The 15,696-nt window shown below is 42.2% G+C and overlaps 1 protein-coding gene across 1 annotated transcript in view; it reads left to right on the top strand.

Annotated features, from left to right (window-relative positions):
• Window positions 1-1,096: 1,096 nt before the first annotated feature.
• Window positions 1,097-15,696, top strand: part of EPHA1 (EPH receptor A1) — a 33,454-nt gene continuing 18,854 nt past the window's right edge. The window contains exons 1-3 of the mRNA XM_032194042.1: window positions 1,097-1,190; window positions 4,399-4,466; window positions 15,333-15,608. Coding sequence (XP_032049933.1) covers window positions 1,097-1,190; window positions 4,399-4,466; window positions 15,333-15,608 — 438 coding nt within the window. The remainder of the gene's footprint in view (window positions 1,191-4,398; window positions 4,467-15,332; window positions 15,609-15,696) is intronic.

Below are 15,696 nucleotides of genomic sequence, written 5' to 3'. Positions count from 1 at the left end.
GTAGCACCAGCCCCTTCTCACAGCAGAGCTGACTCCAGAGCTCTATCAAACTGCTCACAGCTGTGCCCTGGTAAGTCTGGAACATCTCCAAGGGTGGAGATCCCCCCAGCTTCTCTAGGCAACCCATCAAAGTCCTTTCTTCACTCTTCTTTGGGGAGGAGGAAAAAGAATGCAGGAGGAACACAGTCTTACAGCAAGTGGAGGAACATTGCCATCTCTGTTTTATGGGGAAGGGGTTAACAGATGTATTTGAGAGAGAATACTATTCGTGATAAAAGAACATCTGAATGGTGGAAAAGTTACCACAAAAGGAATTTATTTTGTATTTACATCCCTCAAGTAGGAAACTAATGAAATGAGGTTTTCCTACCCAGAAGAAAGAGGGAGTCCTCCCAGGTCAGTTTCTCTTTCAACATGACTTTTGTACTGAAAAGCAGGAGACTGCCCATGATGAGGAGCTTACTAACAGGAAAATGGTAATTCTGCAAGATGGTGAGAGGTCTGGAGGGGAAGACACGTGAAGAGCGGCTGAAGTCACTTGGTTTGTTCAGCCTGGAGAGGAGAGGGCTGAAGGGAGACCTCATCAGAGTCTACTGCTTCCTCGAGGTGGGGGCGTGGAGGGAGGCGCTGAGCTCTGCTCTTTGGTGACTAACGATAGGAGCCGAGGAAATGGCTCGCAGCTGTGACGAGGTGTTTGAGGCTGAGTATCGGGAAAAGGAGTCTCCGGAGCAGGAGCAAGTACGGTAGCAAGGGCTGCCCGGGAGGTGGCAATCGGGAGCCTCTTACAGGGCTAGAGCAAAAGTGGAGGGAGGCTCCCAGGAAAAAGGTGGCTGCCTTTAAGGTGGGTTTATTTGCCTGCCAGATGGGAAGTCTGTGACCAGCCCCTTTAAAACAGGTAAAGGCAGTAAGGCTTCTCCACCCACTTGCCTTGATCTTTCATCATAACTGTGGGCCAGGCGGGGAGGTTGTGCAATGTGCGCGCTCCAGTCAGGAGGCTGTGGGAGAGGTTCATGCGCTGCGAGCAGGAGCCGAGGCTCGGAGGCCTGAGCCAGGAGAGCAGGCAGGGGCTGGGATCGAGGCCCCCTCTCCAGCCAGCATGGAGCTGAGGACCTCGACTGGCAGGATCGAGCTCTCCCTTGGGCTCCTTCTCTTCTGGGCTCTCCTTCCTTCTGAGGTGCTTGGGAAAGAAGGTAAGTGTGGGGCCTGCTAGTCTTGGGTGGCAGGCGAGCGAGAGGGACTTCTTCCGAAAGGGCAGGGAAAAGGGCCTGGGCTACTTGCATGGGGACCCAGGGACAGTGCAGCCTGCCTGGAGAGAGCTGGAGAAGGCCTGCAGGAGACTGCAGTGCATAGGGAAGGCAGATGGGTAGGGGGGTTGAAGGCGAAGAGCAAGCCGCTTCTGACTCTTGGTGGCTCAATGAACTGAGCTCAGGTATGCGGTTCCCCCCTCCCTCTCCACCCCCACCCAGATGAAGCACAAATGCCTTGGCATATCCAGTGATCCAAGAGAATCTGTTTGCATTAAACACAAGTGTTGCAGATAACAAGCTCAAACATAACCTCATAAAGTCATTGCCGCCACCCTCCTCAAAAACATCCCTGAAGTTTCCTGAGGAAGCCCTCTTGAGGGTTAACCCTTGTAAGCAAGAGAACAGTCACTTTTGGAGGTTTGGAAGGCAAGGTGGTTTCTTTCACTTACCTCAAGGCTGGTAGGTAGTGTTGGACTTTACAATTTCTTCTTCCAGCTCTTCTTTTAAGACTCCCTGCTCCCCTTCCCTGTTCCACTTAGTCCCTTTTACTAGAAGTAGTAATCTTTTTTTTTCTTCCATCTTGGCAGTTGCACAGTAGTTATGAAATGTCTGGGGAATGGAAATTTTAACAGAGAGGTGAGGAAGAGTAAATCTCCATTCAGTTTCCTACCTCTTGCACCTAACTCCTGTTAGAGAATTCTTTCTGAGTCTGTTTTGTGTGGTGAGAAGTGTCAGGGTTTTTCAATCCCAAGGACAGTCCCCTCCTTTGCTGCTCCTGGCCCTTGATTGAGAGGATTTAGTCATAACTGGCAGCTCAGCTGTGGGATCATCTCAGACTCACTGCATGATGAATGCTCTTTTAAACTGTTCTTGACGAGCACGTTTGTATTAAGGATTCAGCTAAATGGATGCAGCTAGTAGATGTTGTGGAGAAGGCAAACCTAGGTGAGAAGTAATATAAGGTATTGCCACACAGGTTCTGTTTTCCCTAAGTGTGTGACCAGTAGTTGGCAATTACACTCAGGGACTTCTCTGCCAGCTTCTCACCTATCTCAAACATCTTATTTTGGCTGTGGCTGTGATCTACTCTTCCTTAATGTGCAGCAGGGAACAGCCCATTTCCCTGTCCTCTCTTATCTGAAGTCTTTCTTCTTTTTGGGGAGATCTTCTATGTGTCTGGACAGCCATGGAGAGATTTCTAGGAGAGAGGCTGTGGACCAAAGAGCTAGTAGCTCCAGAGTACTTTTATTCCCTGTGCTTTTGTAGTCCTGCTTACTCATTCTTCCTTTCTTTGGAGACTCCCTGTTGTGGGTCTTTCAGTTTGAGAGATGCACTTGTTGAGAGGGGACTTTGCCTTCTCCAGTGGGCACAGGGTAGCTGAAGAAGCACCTGCTGGAGGTACCGTGACATGGTACACAGGATGTGGAAGGCTTCTGTCCCGGCCTCTTTTGATTTTTTTTTTTTTTTCCCTTTGCTCTCTGCTAGAACTTGCTGTGCAGCCCCTCTCACTTCCACATCACTGCTTCAGGCCTGAAGTGCGTGGGATAGATGTTATCTGGGTGATGGTTCTGGAAGGACAGGCTACCTCACCCTGAGAGTTTTTGGAGCCAACAACACAAGAATAGTATCTCAGATAGACTGAGAGCAGAAGGGAAGTGAGTGAGGAGCTTTGTCTGGACAGGGAGTCTGTGGCTAGGAAGGTTTTGCCATATGACCATGCTGTGAATGCAGCAAACTTGCAAAACCTGGATTCCTGCTTTTCCCTTCTCCTGATCCTGTAAGGGTGTTTCAGAGGTGAGAACAGCAGTGCAATCCCTCTTATCTCTGATTCTGGGCCCACAGCCTGCTTCCTCATTCCACAGGACTCCTGCTGATCTGCACTTTACACTCTATTAGTTGTAGTTGGCAGGCAGCATTCGTAAAGCAGTCAGACGAGGGGGAGGAAATCCAGTTATTTAAATGCTGTTTAAAATTTCCCCCCCTCCTACTTCTCACTCCCCCCTCCCCTCCCCCCCCCCCCCCCCCCCCCTTTTTTTTTTTCCTGTTACCATTAGAAATGTCCCCTCTGAATACACCCACAGGAATTCAAAAGGGAATCCAAGGATTTCTTCCAGTTTCCTATGTTCCCAAGTCAGGGCTGCAGTAGGTGCACTGAAACGAGTAGCCTGTGCTGTCAGTACCGGCAGACCCAAAGGCAGGCATGAAGCTGCACATCCAGCAGTACAACTCACTTTAACTTTTCTCCCTTCTCCCTGTTTACCAAAGAAGTGATAAGTTTTAAATTTTTCTTTAGATCAAAACTTCACGGTAAAGTCTGATTGTATTTTTCAAGTTTCTTTGCGGGCTAACAATGAATATACTACTGAATTTCTCCATTGCACGACTCCAGGAGCCAAGGCTTAACGCACAGTCATGCAGTGCAAGCCTTTGAGAGGTGGCAATGTTGTGCCCTGGAGATGCTATTAGCTTTCTCTCTTGGTTAAAACTGTTTTGAGGGGGAGAGAGTAAAACGGTTTCTAGGCCACCATCAGATGGTGAACAGCCTGGGTCAGCGGTGTAGTGCTGGTCAGTTTGAGAAACTGCCTCATGGCTTTTGGGCCCTGTGACAGTGGAAAATCCCTCTTACAACTTCACATTGCTTCTGTCTTTCTGCCAGTGTTTGAAGCACTGAATAGTAGTTCCTCTAGGCGACATCGATTGATCTTTTGTGTTGGTAATTTATTTGATCACCTGCCTCTTCATCCACTTTGTCTGCTGGTTTCCTATTCCAAGGAAAGATGTGCTCGGCTGCTAATACTGGCTTCCCATTTCAATAGGCTTCAGACTCCTCCTATTTTGGGACAATTTTAAAAGGCAGAAAGTGTCAGGGTTTAGCATGTCATTATGTATTGTATGTGTTAATTGAGAGGAGGGTGGAGGAGGAGGGGGTCTCATGAGGAAGAACTTTTAACTCTTCCTGACTAATAGCACTGTTTTTTATTTTCCCATCCTTCCTCCAGCCATACTTTCTGAAGGTAAAAAGTCACAAAGAATGCGTGAGCTGAGAGACAAAGTGCAGGCTTTGCCTTCCTTGACAAAACTAGAATGAAGTCATTCCATGGCACATAGGAGTTGAGTTACTGATTTTTCTTCACCCTCTTCTGTTTTTCAGTGGATCTGCTAGACACAAGCACTGCACAGGGTGAACTGGGCTGGCTTCCAGACCCTCCAGAAGTAGGGGTGAGTACATGTGTTCAAGGATGGGGAGCTGCTGGGAATGCTAGGTGATGGAAAAATGTAATCCAAGTTGAAATTTCACCCTGTGTCCCAGAATCAGGCTTTTTTTTGCAGCCCCATCCTCTCCTGGGCCTTGCATGGTTTTTGTCTCCTTTGCAGTCCCTTCACTTCTACAGCCCCACCCACTAGCCAGCTGTTAAAGGACTGTAAATCTTCCAGTAGCTTTCAGTAACTAAACGTGTACTTGAAATATATTGTTTTTATGATGCAATAAAACTTAACAGAAAAAGAGGAAAAATCAAATCATATGTCTCCTTCTCCAGGCAAATAGCCATGGCAGAAGTATTTCTGTCTACAAGCCTCTAAAAATTTAGAAATTTTGCCTGCTTAAGCTTGTTCTCTCTCTCGCTCTCTTTTTTTTTTTTTTTCATCCTTCTTGAGCATTAAACTGAACGATTCAATTACAATTTATTTTTTTTAATCATCATCTGACTGAGGAAATAATTGTAAACTCATGGGGCAAGAACCTGGCATATTGGGTGGGCTGTAAGGTTCTAGGACTTTACATCCAGTCTTGTTGCTATTTTTGACCCACACAACTGATAATGAGGGAGGCGTTTCCCTTTATTTCATGGCTGTAAAATTGAGCTGATGGAAGTGCTTCAAATTCTACTCCTGAAAGCACTGCAAAATTGGACTCAAAAAGGCAGCTGAGCTCTTAACTATTTTTGTGTAAGCATGGATATTTTGTATCAAATACAGACAAACAGTCCCTCTTACTGTTACAACTTAAGTTAGGGAAGGTGGTTTTCTAAGAGTGGGAGTGTGGGTGGGGTGGTAGGAAGGACAGAAGAAAAATGGATTCAGGAACCATGTTACAGTAGTTAGAAGGATGCATGTTAATAAGTAGTTCAAATTCCTCATCCTTATCTTTCTAGCAAGGCACAAGCTCTCATTTGGAGTAAGAATCTTTACTCTTGTTGCTTATAAAGTAGACAGACCTAGGCTCAGCCTGTTCCTAACTCATTTTCATAACTTTCCTCTGTAATGTGCTGTGGCTGGTTAAAATTCATCCCAGCCTCCTCCTACTCCTGGTAGTCCTGCTAAGTGAACTAGAGCCAGATAGTGAGGTTTTCCTATACTGACATATCTGCATTTTTTGCTAGTACAGCTGTTTTGCTTATTATTATACCCTACTCAAAACAGGTGCCATACTGAGACATACATGTAGATAGTATTTTGCTCACTGCTCCCCTTCTTGTCCCTGTCAGCTGTCTGTATGGTGATTTTGACCCAATACTGTGCTCCAGGCATGTTCAGGATGAAATCAGTATATTGAAGAGATGGAAAGAAACATTAAGAAGCGCATTTTAAAAATTGTTGTCTTTCTATCAGATTATTTTTTGTCATAGAACATCTGGTTTTTGCAGAGTAGGTTCATAGCAATGCTAGGAGCTGGCATACCCTTCTGCTTGTGTTACATCTGCTTTTTAAAATTCATGTATATATATTTAAAATGTAATTGTAACTAGGAATTTTAGAATATTCTGGAAAGAATGGCCTGAGAGCATTTTATACTAGTCGATCAAGATGCTGATGACTGATAAACTAACAGATGATGAAAAATAGATTCATTGGCTACTGAGAGCAACTCTTGCAGGAATTTGTCTAATTACATTGTTTCCTTATCATTTCCTGTTAGGTGGATCTCTGACAAATGTCCACAAGTAAAAAGAGAACCATGGGCAATTCTCTTGAAATCAGAACTTTGAAATAGTTTCTGAAACCATTCTTTCAAAATGATGAAGTAAATGTGTTTGAAAGAGAACCAAGATTAATTCAGAACATTTTTGATACAAAAGAGCAAAGCTTAATATTTTGAACGGTCTGACTAGTTTAAGTAATAACAGGCTGGAAATGTCTGAGTTGTGTTGCTTACGGACTCAAAGGGAAGAGCTGTATTTCATGTAAGAATGCTATTTGTACTGAACCTCAGATGCCAGAGATCTCCTATCTGTGAGGTGGATTTGTGTCAATATGCTTATCACATGCAGGAGGAATGTGCTGTGAGGAATTTTCATGCTTTGTATGGACAAAGTCTCTGAGGCCTTGCGCAGAAGAGTTTGGATAACTCTGTGGAGGCAGAATCAGACCTTTGTTTTCTGCTCTCTTCTAGCCTATGCTAAATGCATGAAGTGGTTTGCTATGTGTGATCGTTTCATGGTCAGACAGGGTCTGCAGCTAGTGTAGACAATGCTTCTGTTAACACATGCTCAGCTTGTGAACACCAAGCTGCACGGCAGGCAGTTTTGGACAGTATGGGTCATTGTTCTGGACTGTGAGTACACTGTCTAGCAGTGAAATCTTGCCTAAGCTTAATGGTGTGATGTGAGGACTGAAGTAAAATGTATATAGAAATTGTTTGCTGAAAGGTTTATGCTAGCTTGCTTTGTAATAGCTGTTTAGAAATCTTTAATTCACTTTAAGTTACTGTCAAAAACTAGGCCCTTAGAAAGGCAGATTACTGAAGTCCTGTAATGAATAAATTAAATAACTAGGCACAGTAGCATTGCTTCTTGTCAGGTTGTAAAATAACAGTATCCAATTTATCTGTTTTGCTTTCATGTATAATTGCATCAGCCTTGAAAATACAGTAATGAGGAGTCATGCTATTCTCTTGCATTTGTCTTTCAATAGACAAGGCCCTGAGCGACTCCATCTGTTTTTGAAATTAGCCTTGCTGTGAGCAGGAGATTAGAGACCCGAAGGTCCTTTCCCACCTAAATCATGAGTATATGTGACTACGTATGTTCTTAGCAATTCTTACTGTAGGATGCTATGTGCTGGGCCTTTCAAGGTGGCATTCTATGCTGTTGTGTGGATTGTAAATTAAACACATGATTCTTTGGTGACTGATGTGTTTTCTTTCAATGTGTACTTTCAGCAGCTCTACAACAGTCTTTGCTTGCAAAAGAGTACTTTTTCACAGCTACTTTATTTTTAATTGGGTATCTGTTATTTCCAAAATCACGTGAACTCTGCTGCTGCCACATATTGCTATTTGTGTCAATAGGCACAATTTGGACTATTATATTAGAATTGAAGGATCAGGATCAAATCCAGATGATTTTCTTAGTCTTCTTTCTGGACTACTGTTGTTCTCAATGTTTTATGAATGGTGAGGTGGGGGACATAATTTTCTCTGCCTATTCTATACTTGTTTGCTTCTACCCATACTTGAAAGTGTTGCTATCAGTTCCAAACTTTATAATATGTTCCAAACTTTATAATATGCCTACTGTGAATGGCACCTGGCTTGCTCAGCCTTGGTATAGTTTCACACATGTAAATGCATAGCAACTTAATGTATTCCAGTGACATAAATAACCACTAGCTGCAGTTATCATGGCTCCCAAAACACTTGAAAAACTTTGGAAATGATGCAATTCCTGTGCAGCTCTGTAGTCTGTGTTTCACAGGATGTCTGATTGTGAATGTAGCAGCTGCCAAAGCTATATTATTGTAACTTGAGTAAAGCAGTATTCAGATTTGTTTATTTGATGCTTTATTTTATTTTTTTTTTTTTCTGTTAAACCCTAGGCTCCATTTTTGGAGCCCAGGGTTTAACAGAAAAAAAATTTTAAACCCATTGTTAAACCCATTGCTCCATTTTTTTTCTTTAGGTAATAGACTAGATCAAGTACTTGTGACCTGTCAGCAACTTTTATGTCACTGACCACAAAATGATGATTATAGGCCTTCAGGTTCTAACAAAGCAAGGTAGTTTTTCAGTGTAGTAAGAGGTCTCAGAAACCAGTCATCAGCTGGTATCAACATCTGTTTCTGCTGTTTCTGTTCAGACAGATCAGCCTGGCCATGAAAGAAATAATGGTGTGGGCCACACAGCCCTCAACCTGCAAGTGACTCCAGCACAGCTCTCCTATTTCATTAAACTTTAGCAGTTCACTTAATCATCAGTATCTTATTCAGATAGCCTTACCTGGAACAAGTCTCAGCAAGTCTGCACCATCTGAAGATGGTGTCAGAAATAACCACCAGAAATGCTGTTGTGTGCCTCTCTTTCCACAGCTGTTGATAATGCGTGTCCTCTAGGATCTAACTCAGATGTTATCATCTCTGACCCTGAAATAATATACCTCATTATATACCTCAGCCTGCTCTCAGTTTAAGTATCAGGCATAGGTGCTTAACTCCAAGTGAACAAGATCTGCATGGAAGTAAGGGACAAATGCCTGGTAAAGCCACTAAGTAACTGGAAATGGACATTGCTCTGTCTTCAGGGTCATATCCTGATATGTCCTATTGCTGTTGATGTACGGACACGTAAAGATACTTGTTGATGATATTAAGTGAAAAATAGTTACCTCATGTAAATGTATATTTGGGAGAAAGTTTAAAAAAAAAAAAATATTGTACATGTCCAGATATACCTCACTCAGAGGGGTGAGAGGTGGAATAGGAAAAGTGAGATGAGAGGAAGTCGGCTACATATTAATAGCCATACTGTAAATCAGATTGCATGGTCCACTAAATAGGTAGGTAGTCTAGGATGAAGTTATGCACATACATCCAAGAAGCAATCTCAGCTTGTGAACTCAATGTTGTGACTTGAAGGGCAGAAAAGAACACATTCTGAGCCAAAGTGACGATGCTGTATGACTTACATTCATCACCATGGCTGCTCAGGCACTACAGTGATGACAGCAGTGTTGCCTAGCAGCTTGAGGAAGCTGACTCATCTTTTTATAGCTGTTGGATGAGAGTGGACAAGGTTCATTGAGCTTCCTCACATGAACACAAAAGCACCACAAGCCATCTGGAGCTTTAAGAGGAGGCTGCCTATAGCAAGGTCCTCTGAAAAGATGAGCAGGCTATTTAAAGTTTAAAACCAAACCAAATTTCATTATAATACCAACTAGAATACTGCTGAGTTTGCAGGCAGACAAGTTAGAAAGTAAAGGCTTTATATCTTTTGCTGCCAGCTGTGTCCTTGCTGGGTTGACCCAAGCTTTGAAGTGTGATTCTTACTAATTCAAAGGCTGAGTTACAGAAAAATTTGCTCATTCACTCTGGTTTCTTGGAAGGTTATTTCCATTGTTTCTAAGGCCAGTTCCTGCCTTCTTTGTGGCTGACCTAGTGCCTGCCATCTACTCGCTAGTCTTTCATGCTGCCATCTCCTGCAGCTTCTTTTCTTCAGGCATGCTTACCTTTCCAAAGAAAATGCACAATTACCCTGTCCCTGTTTGGGATTCTACCTGATCTGATGCTCTTTTTTAAAAGGAACCTATACAAACAGCGTAAGTATTGCCCATTGCCATCAGACTCATTTTCCAGCTCTACTATAAATACTGGAAGTGTAGTTGACAGACCATACAAAATCATAACTCACACTAGACTGAGCTCTTTGCCTTGGGAAAAAAAAAATAAAAATCACTTTCATTTACAATAGATGCTAGGCAATGTAAAATGTAGTGCACAAATATGTGAGAGATAACGCTGTATTGGTAATTGGATTTCAGCCATGAATTCTGAACTCCTAAGATGCACCATCTGTTTTTCTGCTCCTGTGTTTTTTGTAATTATTGATGTAGTTGATGGGTGTTACCAAAGAAGACACAAGAAATAAATGTTCCAAAATACCTATGTGAAGTGTTGGACAAGAGTATCGTTCTCCGTGACCTGGTAGCACCTGTTGTGACCCAGACTGTTTTCATGCAAGACCTTAATGTGGCCAGGCAGTTCAGAGAACGAGCAGACAGCAGGACCTGGATTTGATAAACAGGTTATATAATCAATGTACTGGAGCTCTGTGGCTCAGATTAGCACCTTACCTTCCCATAAGGACATGAATACAAGTTAAATTGGAAGGAGGTGGGTGGGATACAGACCTATGCACTAGTGCCCTAAAGGACAAATAATTGCACAACACTTGCTCCTCCCTGAAGATAATCAATGGATCATTGTGGGGAAAAAAAAAAATGTATCATCCCACCCAGACAGATATGCAGACAAGTAACCATTACTTTTATGTTCAGTTGTATCAAAGGTTCCATGACGATGATGTGATGAAATCAAACTTGCCTGACCATTGCCAAATGTTCAAAGAAATAAAAACAGCCTCTTTGCTGTTCTGCGATCTAAAGTTATAGGACTCATGAAGTTAAGAGTCTAGTTATAACCGTGTTTCTTTCGTTATCATCTAAATTGTCTTCCACACCCACAAGAGAGCTTACAAGAACATTGAGAAACTTTTAACTTTCTGTGACACTGTGCTAATTCTGGAATATTTTCAAAACACCAGTACAGTGCTGCTATTTTTGATGGGTCGGTCAAGCTTTGCCTACTGACAGATTTTTCATCAGATGTATTTTAGCTAAAGAGAAGCTGTTCACAGTATTACAGCAGATATCAGCAAGGTGTCTCCATTGTCACAGTCTTACCTCTGAGGAGCTACGTTAAGAATCTAATGCAGCTGAACCTGTAATGTACAACTGGCCTTTAACTCTAAAACCATGCCAATATATTTTTTTTTGTCATGATGGCATGCAAATGCTATACGAATGTCAAAGACTCAGAATTTTGAAATTCTATTTCTCTCCCCTTTCTGTTTACATGGGGAAAGGAGAGAGAGAAATCATTCAGCTTTGTGTATTCTGCTAGGCAGTTTTAGGCTTGGGGCACCAGTGATGTATGGTTGTTGAGAAAGATTGCTCTTTCTGTAGCTCTTCTTCACTGTAGATGGCTGTACTAACCCAGCTTGTCTTTTGATCTTAGCATAGCTCTCTAACCCAAAGTTAAACAAGTTAATGCTTTTCAGCATGTGAACTCCTAACCTCTCCAGTAGAGACCTGCATCTTAGTTTAGCAACTTCAAGCTTACTGGCAAGATGCTTGCTTTGTTGTTACCTTTTTTAAAGTCTCTTAGAAGTATCCCTGTACCTTTCCCCAAGGGTGTGCAGGCCACAGGCTGGAAGTTACTGTGCTGAGCTAACCTGAAGGCAAATGAAATATGGGTCACAACAGGCAGGCTCTTATCTGAAAGGAGATGGGACAAGTGCCTGGCAGGCTAGAGATAGAGACAGCATTACTGCTGTGAGCCACAAGCTCTTGTGACTCCAGTCTGAGCCTTAGGATTTGCAATACTATCTGCTGCTTCTGTCACTGGTAGCCTACCTCTTCACAGCAAGGGTGAATTTTTTACTTTTCATGATAAAAGTACTTTTTTTCATTCAAACAAAAAAAGCTGAAACCAAAGATGATCGCTTTTCTAATGCCTGAAGAGCCTGCGACAGCAGCTCCAGGAAGACATACATACTGTCTCAGTTCACTTCTTAAGACAGACCTTAGGAAGAGTAACTCAGAGATAGATGGAGGAATCACAGGTTGTCCTATATCATCTCCTTGAAACAGACCTAATCTAGAGAAGGCTTATTGATAGAAGAAGCAAGGTAAGCCTTCCTGAGGCTTCAGAGCTTCAAACTGTATAAGCAATTCACAGTCAATCAAGACATATTATAACATATGTACCTTAATCTTATCATGTTTACTCACAAGGTAGACCAAACCCACACTGTTTACTGCGAATATCTGTCAGTGAACTCCCAGTTTGTCATTCATGTCATTCTAAACTGGCTTCATAAAGACAGATCTTCTTCGCTGCTTTCTTTAATACTGAATCCAACCCAGCAGTGGGAAGAATGTTGCCTTCCTTTTTCCTAAACTTGCAGTATTCTGAGCTTATTGAGATAGTATTTTTGCTAAGTGATCTCTGAGGTTTTCTTTCACTTACCACTAACTGCTGTGCTGGAATAACTTAAAGAGTTTCAAGAACAAATCTCTGGAGTTAAGTGCTGTGTCAGCGTGTGGGTTTCTGAGAATCACAGAGCACCTTTTTCTCCTCAAATCCAATAGCTACATCCTTAGGCTTCTTAGAAACTCATGCTACTAATTTATGTCTCTCTCTTGAATGCACTGGCTTTTGCCTTCTCAGCAACTTTTTAAGAATTCTAATAAGTTTTAAGAATTTAAACTTAAGAAAGTTTAAACTTAAGACAGTTAAAACTTAAGAAATTTAAAAGAATTTAAAAGGAATTAAAAATGTGAAGAGGTTAAGAACTCTTTAGCTTGCTTGGAGATGGGGAGTGGAGTAGATGACCTCCAAAGGTCCCTTCTAGCCTAAGCCTTTCTACAGGTCCAAACCTCATGAGAAAGTTTTCTAGAGCATCATAAAACCACAGTTCACTCCCTTCTGGAATGAGGAAGTCTAACTCTGAGCCTCCTCCACTTCTCCTATAAAAATATTTCCCATCCTCTGGCCAAACCGATGACTGGAGTAAGGATACAGTGTCTGGAATTAAATGGGTAGAGAGTAATATTATCAAAGGAGGTTGATTCAATGTCATTGGCAGATGAGCTGGAGAGTCAAGTAATTCATATTGATTGAATCAGACTCTACCACACATTCATTAAGAACATTACATTAAAAAACAGAGGCATACATTTTGATTTTGCAGCAGATTCCTTGAGGATGTGAGACAGTTGCCTAGCAACTTCTGGACTCATCACCCTTTCATTAAGTGTTGTATGTAACAGTATTCTTCCACTACTTTGAATTTAAAAGCTTCACTGAATAATGAAAAGAAGTCACAAGTGTCTTTAACGATAGTTCTGCAGTTGCTAGCGTAAATAATATCCTCATTTTACTTCCTTTACCCATCAGCAGCAGAGTCTAGAGAAACCATGTCTGACTCCCTTGTTATTTCTCTGTGCCACACTGCATATGAAACTGTACAATAGAAATCTTTGCTCTGAAGATCTCAGTCTGGAACAAGATGGGCTAAGATAAGATGAGAAATACAGGAGTTAGGAGTTGGATTTTTTTCCAGTAGTAGAATAGGAAAAAGTTCTGCCAGTTGTCACTATACAGGATCAAAACTTAATTTTCAATTAGTTAAGTTAGGAAAAGGGTATATTTTCACAATTCATGTCTTTCAGTGAGACATGCAAAAACTGCTTTCTGGTGACGCTTATGTGTGACACTGCCTTGAAATAAAGTGCTAATGGCAACTTTCTTTAACTCTTGGCCTTCGAATGCAATTGTATATTTCCCATCAGCTTGGTGGAGGCAGATACCCATGGAAAAAAATGCTTCTAAAAGCTATTAACGTTGGCAGTTTCTTATGAAAATTACTTTTTTGTTGCTCCCTTTCTTACCTCTTCTATTTCAATATACTTCAAGATGCCTTGTAAATTTAGTTCTGTAGCATTGTCCAGAAGTTTTTTTTTAAATGAAATACTGCAAGGGGCAATTAAGTGACTGACACTTTTGGTTGATCAACAGAGATCGATCAGTCTATTTCTCTCTCTTGATGTTCTTAGTCCTTTGACCTGCAGTAAATGAAATAAATGAAAATCCTGTGTGGTGCACGTATATATCAACTGAATCCGATTAAGAGGGTGGGGTAACACTGGAGATTAATTACATGGAGAAAAAGGAAACAAGAAAGGACAAATTGATTCTATCTGCAGAACTTCCTGGGAGGAAACTGCAGGTATGCATTTAGGTAAATGGCTGAGAACAGACTGATACGAGCCAGTGCTATCAGCAGTGCTTGCTATCTTGGAGAAAGCAGTGATAGTTTACAGAGTGGGGCTGTACAGGAGATTTCCTTTGGCACTCTATCTCTAGTACTCCAGCAGAGTAACCCACAAGGCTGTATCTGGTCTGTGGGATCAGAAGCTGGGAGAGGAGCTGCAGGGCTGCGTCTGAGCACAGGAGGTGGTTGTGCTGAAGAAGAGGAATATGTGAATCTCATGCTCAGCTCATGAAACTTGACAAACTTAGAGTAATATAGACACTGAGGTGTTGTTTAAAATGCACCTTAACCTGCGGTGTGATTTGAAACCAAGATGCTTAAACCTGTGCCAATACCTATGTGGGCACTTGTTTGAATGTAATTTGATTAAACATTTAAAGCATAATGAAAAGACAGCATTAACACGGTGTGAAAAAGGGTATAAGCCATTTTCCCTGTGGACAACACCTTCCTTTCCAAGTTCTCAATTTTCATGTGTAACTTACTTATCATTGGACATTCTTTGCATTTCATATTTGACCTGTGGTGAGGAAACAAAAGTGCAAAAAAAGTCAGTGAAAATGCTTACAAAGATTAAAAGATTCATACAAATAATATCAGTGAGATATATCCAGTTGGGCATGCGTCCTTCTCCCGGTGATTATTTTGCTGGGGAAGAAGCAGAACCTAGTATGAAGTCAGGAAAACCAACTGAGTTTTAATAGTTAAATTAGGGTTTGCAAATATCACACCCAAATGAAGTGTGAACTCCTAATTAATGAGCACAGTGCTGCTGCAGTTGGCATTCCCATTGTGTCAGGCCCTTTCTTCTCCTGCCCCAAAGTGCTGTGCACTGTTTTCAGGGGCAGTTAATAGTCTTGGCATATCTTATTGTACACTTTGAATTTAAACAGGGGCAGAAAGAAGTGGACAATACACAGGAGTAGGGGGTCTTTATCTAAGACAAGACAGTGCATGAAAGAAAAGAGGTTGGAACCAAGGTAGGATGAAGGGGATGTGCAGCAGTCCGTGCACTGTGGTTCCTTTCAGTTTCGCATGAGTTACACCCTAATTAGAGTATCCTCCATGTTCCCAGTGTAAAGAGTTCAGGCAGATACAGGGCTGTAGGCCAGTGTAAGAGGCCTTTCAGCTCTGCAGGCTTTGAGCCCTGAATGCTAAATAGGAGTGGATCTTGTAGGCTAGATTTTGTTGTATTTGAGGTGAAATTTGTTTCTCACGTTTGTCTAACATGTTTTGTTCTACCTTGGGAGCAGTGGAGTGAAGTGCAGCAGATGATAAATGGCACCCCGGTCTATATGTACCAGGACTGCAGTGTGCTTTCTGAGGGAGACACCGATCACTGGCTTCGCACCAACTGGATTTATCGGGGTGAGGCAGCCTCTCGCATTTACGTGGAGCTGAAGTTTACTGTGAGGGACTGCAAGAGCTTCAAAGGAGAAGTGGTGACCTGCAAAGAGACTTTCAACCTCTACTACATGGAGTCTGAGCAAGATGTCGGGATCCAGTTCCGCCGCCCGCTGTTCATCAAGGTCTGTAGGGCTGTGGGTGTAAGGCTGTCATGCCTTTCAGCTTAAACTGGGTGTGTCTTGCTGACTGGGGGCGGACAGGAGAACCAGC

The sequence above is a fragment of the Aythya fuligula genome, chromosome 1, assembly GCF_009819795.1.
Source record: "Aythya fuligula isolate bAytFul2 chromosome 1, bAytFul2.pri, whole genome shotgun sequence".
In the NCBI taxonomy this organism is placed as follows: Eukaryota; Metazoa; Chordata; class Aves; order Anseriformes; family Anatidae; genus Aythya; species Aythya fuligula.
Note: the sequence above shows the minus strand (reverse complement) of the source record. Positions and strands in the feature narration are given on the sequence as shown.